This window comes from Lynx rufus, unplaced genomic scaffold, assembly GCF_022079265.1.
Source record: "Lynx rufus isolate CCGP_SWC_20201006 ecotype Redwood Valley unplaced genomic scaffold, mLynRuf1.p SCAF_1, whole genome shotgun sequence".
Lineage (NCBI taxonomy): Eukaryota > Metazoa > Chordata > Mammalia > Carnivora > Felidae > Lynx > Lynx rufus.
The window spans coordinates 86898351-86902589 of NW_025814823.1; the positions used below are offsets into that span (position 1 = coordinate 86898351).

Below are 4239 nucleotides of genomic sequence, written 5' to 3' on the forward strand. Positions count from 1 at the left end.
AGTTGTAGTGAGTGCTAACCCAGCATATCTAGGTGTGCACCATACAAGGCCACCTTGGTGGCTCAGCTGGGGCTTGTGTGAGTTAGGAGTCCATAGCTCACTAGGGGGTTGCCGGCCAGGGAACACAGGCCTTGTTCCCATCCACACTATGAAAATCATGGGAGAATGTAAACCATGGTGCTTGTAGACCCAGATAATGTTCCCATAGCTATCATCATCTGGCACAATTTTAGGGCTAGCTTTTTTATATTCTAGTTGCTTGTTTATGTATTTGACTGTGAATTTTTGGTTACATTTCAAATTTATTTTTAACCATTTAGAGCTGGATCAATGAGAGAGAAAGGTGCCTTTTAGCTGTGTCACCTGATGTTCCCCTTAAATGTAAAGGAATGACATTTGATGCCATTATCCCCAGTCAGCTTACAGTTGAGTCACCTCCTTGCTTTCATAACCCTTAAGCCCACCACCCAGCAAGGACTTTCACACCATGCTGATGACAAACTTCACTGCCCAGGAGGACCTAGAGTTTCTCCCTCTGGCAGATCAAATGCAGGCCTCCATGGTAGCCATAGCTGAATGCTAGGGTACCTGAGAGATGCCTCTCCTGTGTCAGTTCCTCCTTCTTTACTCTCTTCCTCCAGGATGGCATCTGGTGTTCCCAGACCAGGTGCATACCTTGGAAGGAGGTGGGTGCTCTCATGGTTTGCCTGGTGGTACAGGTAACAGGGTGATGTTGGGGGTGAGGGTGTATCTTCTCTCATGGAATTCAAGGAAGCATTGGGAGAAGTGAGGTTTGGTGCACCACAGATAAAGTACTCCTTTCTGCTGCTGCCTTGGAGGGAGTGATTTTCCTGCAGGGCTGGATCTGTGCTTTAGGCAAACTCCTTGCCCTTGGCCTTGGTGTGGATCATGCCCTTGTGCCAATAGAAGTAGTGTAGCATGAGGAGGAGGAGGAAGATCCAGAGGAAGACCACAGCAGTGATTAGGTCTGCCCTGATGGTGCTGTCCATCCCCCACAAGGTGATGAACATGCCAGGGTTGGGCTGGTGGCAGGGCTATAACATGCTGCTGGGGCCACTCATCACCAACAGATGCAGGGTCAGAAGCTGGGTCAGAGGCTGAGGGGAGAGTGGAGCAGTGGCAATGGTCATGCCTGTCTTCTCCTGAACTTCAGTAGCCTATATTCTAGCTGCTTTTTTAAGCTGTAGCTTTTTTTCTACATAACAGGGCATCTCAGCTCGTATAGGGTAGTGGCCTGGGAATTACCAAGGCAGCAGGCCCCCTATGGAACCCAACCTTGCAGCCCTCTGTTATCAGGATGGAAGGGGAACACATACCGTTGTGCTTGCCAACCTCTCTGACCCACGGAGAGTTCCAGGGGCTCCCCCACTGTAGGCAGAGTTTATGGGCTGGGTAACTTACATTCTAGTTTCTGTTTCACACCATGACTTTTGTGAGTCTTGGGGCATTTCAGGCTGGTGTGAAATAGGGGCCCAGTGATTGCTGGGACAACAGACAGGGTAGGGTGCCCAGACCCTGCTCCTATCTGCGCGATCAGGGTAGAGAGGAATCATAAACTATGACATTTGCCAACCTCTCTAATTAACAGAGATTTCCAGCACCTCCCCCACCTTTGGGCAGGGTTATAAGAGCCCTTTCCTTTCTATCTAGTTGCTCCTTTAAACCACAGCTTTTTTCTGTGCCCAGGATGGATGAATCTGCTCACATTCTCTCACTATTCCTGCCCATGACAGTTTTCAGCATCAGGGGTGGGGGTTTCCTTTGTTACTGTATCTCTGTCTCTTTTGTCATTCTCTATGAGATCTATCTTGTTGAGTAGAAGCTGTTCAGTCAGCTCTCAGTTCTTTTTAGGAAGATTTGCACTATCAGTTGGTGTACATTTGCTGTGTCTATGAAGGATTTGAGTTTAAGGTCTTTCTACCTTGCCATCTTCTAACATCGGGTTTTTGTGGAAGGACTGGTTTCCCAGTATTGACTTTTGTTTTTCAGTTACACTCAAAATAAAAATAACTATATATATATTAGAATCTGAATATCCACATTTAACCAAGAAAATATAAATAAATGAGTGCAAAAACTGCAAAAAAAATTTGTGATTTTGTGTTTACAACCCATGTCAAGAACAATGTCATCTAGTGAGAAGGCACAGGTATTTATTTCTGAAATTAAATCTAGCTTGGAACTGGGAGTGAGGGACAGGTAACATCTTTTTGGGTAAAATAAAAAAGAAAAACCATATGTTTATTATATTTTGTTTCTTTTAGTCTTTCTTGATAGTTATTGTTAAATGAGAATATGTAAAAAAAACAGTTAATATGATATCCTACTCTTCAATAAATTGACAGTATGAAGACTTAGTTTTCTACTTCAGTAGGGGAAGTACATGTATAAAGAGCTTAATTTCCAATTTGAAGCTTTAATGAAGGAACATTATAAGGTAAATTTAAGGTGTTTAAATACTAAATAATTCATCACAAATGAAAATTAAAAAGATTCATTACCTAGACAATTGGTAAATATTTAATTACTTACATCTATTTAATCCCTGAGAATAAGTGTCAGAAATAAAATATAGACTTTGTGGTGAAGATTACAATTTATACCCATACACCACTCTATTTCCCATGGTTTAATCTCTGAACTTAAACATATATTTTGCTTAGTTACACATAAGAGAAGAAAATCTCCCTTATTAGATTAAGTAAACATAAATTTCACTGATGTGAAATTGGGAAACATGGTTTGACTAATTTAGAAGCTGACTACATATCTTGGTAAATGCTTCCTTGCACATCACAGTCATAGGGAACACAATTTTTTTGACAGAAGTGTTTTCAGAGCCACTTTCATATCTTTGTTTCTTAAAGTATAGATAATAGGATTTAAGGTTGGGGTCACCATGGTGTAGAAGAGGGAGATAAACTTGCCTTGGTCCTGAGCATAACTGTTACCTGGTTGTAGGTACATGTAGATTATGGTGCCATAGAAAATGATCACCACTGTAAGGTGGGAGGAACAGGTGCTGAAGGCTTTGTGTCTTGCCTCTGCTGACTTTATCCTCAGCACAGCTTGACTTATGAAGCCATAGGAGATAAGAATGAGTGCTGGGGGAATTAGGAGAAACAGGATACTAACCACAAAAAGCACCAACTCATTGACAGTGGTGTCCACACAAGCCAATTTGAGGAGAGCTGGTACTTCACAAATAAAATGATTGAGTCTATGGTTGCCACAGAGAGGCAATTGCAAGGTAAAAGTAGCATGGATCAGGGAATTGCTCAAACCACTGAGCCAGGAGAGGGATGCCAGCTGTTGGCACAGCTGTGGATTCATGATAGCCACATAGTGGAGGGGTTTGCAGACAGCAATGTAGCGATCCAAAGCCATTACAGCCAAGAGGATACACTCAGTGGAGCCCAGCGCTAGAGAAATATAGAGTTGTACCACACAACCACCATAGGTGATAGTCTTCTCTGGACCTCTCAGGTTGACTAAGGTCTGAGGTGCAAGACTGGTAGTGAAGCAGAGGTCCAGTAGGGAGAGGTTGCTGAGGAAGAAGTACATGGGGGTGTGGAGGAGAGGATCCACGTATGATAGAATGATGATGGCAAAGTTCCCCACAAGCGTCAGGATATAGAAAAAAAGGACTAATACAAAGAGTGCAGACTCCAGGCGAAGGTTGTCTGAGAAGCCTAGAAGGATGAAACTCATCAGGGAACTCTCATTGGCCCTTTCCATTTCTACAGAAGGAACTGCTTCTGTTAAGAGAGAAATGAGAACAAGTATGTTTGAAACAATTTATCCTAGAATCACAATGTACAGGTTGAAAGGGTGATGGAAACTAACTTGTCCAACTTATTAATTTTTTACCCTCAACGTGTTGCTGATTCAGAACAATAATCAGTCCAATGACTCTTAAAAAAATATGAATGCTTTCAACTTTGTAGTTGTCTGGACACTAATTACTAAACTAATCAATGTGTATAATTGCCCACATGTGAAATAACATGCAGTCACTTCTACTGAAATTAATCGTCTTGCAAAATAAAGAAACAAGTGGCATCTCCATGGTTTTAACTGTCAGCAAAAATATGAATACAAAATACAATATTCAGATGGTAACCTAGGCAGACATGGCAATGGGAATTATCTCATCTTTCACCTTTGTTATTTTAATGTTTATTTATTTTGAGAGAGAGAGAGAGAGAGACAGGCAGA

General features: G+C 42.0%; 1 protein-coding gene across 1 annotated transcript; it reads right to left on the reverse strand.

Annotated features, from left to right (window-relative positions):
• Positions 1-244: 244 nt before the first annotated feature.
• Positions 245-3759, reverse strand: LOC124519455 (olfactory receptor 2G3). The gene is made up of 2 exons (XM_047089698.1): positions 2846-3759; positions 245-275 (listed from the first exon to the last, which is right to left on the reverse strand). Exons 1-2 carry the CDS (start codon positions 3757-3759, stop codon positions 245-247), a joined length of 945 nt encoding a protein of 314 aa, XP_046945654.1.
• Positions 3760-4239: the final 480 nt, after the last annotated feature.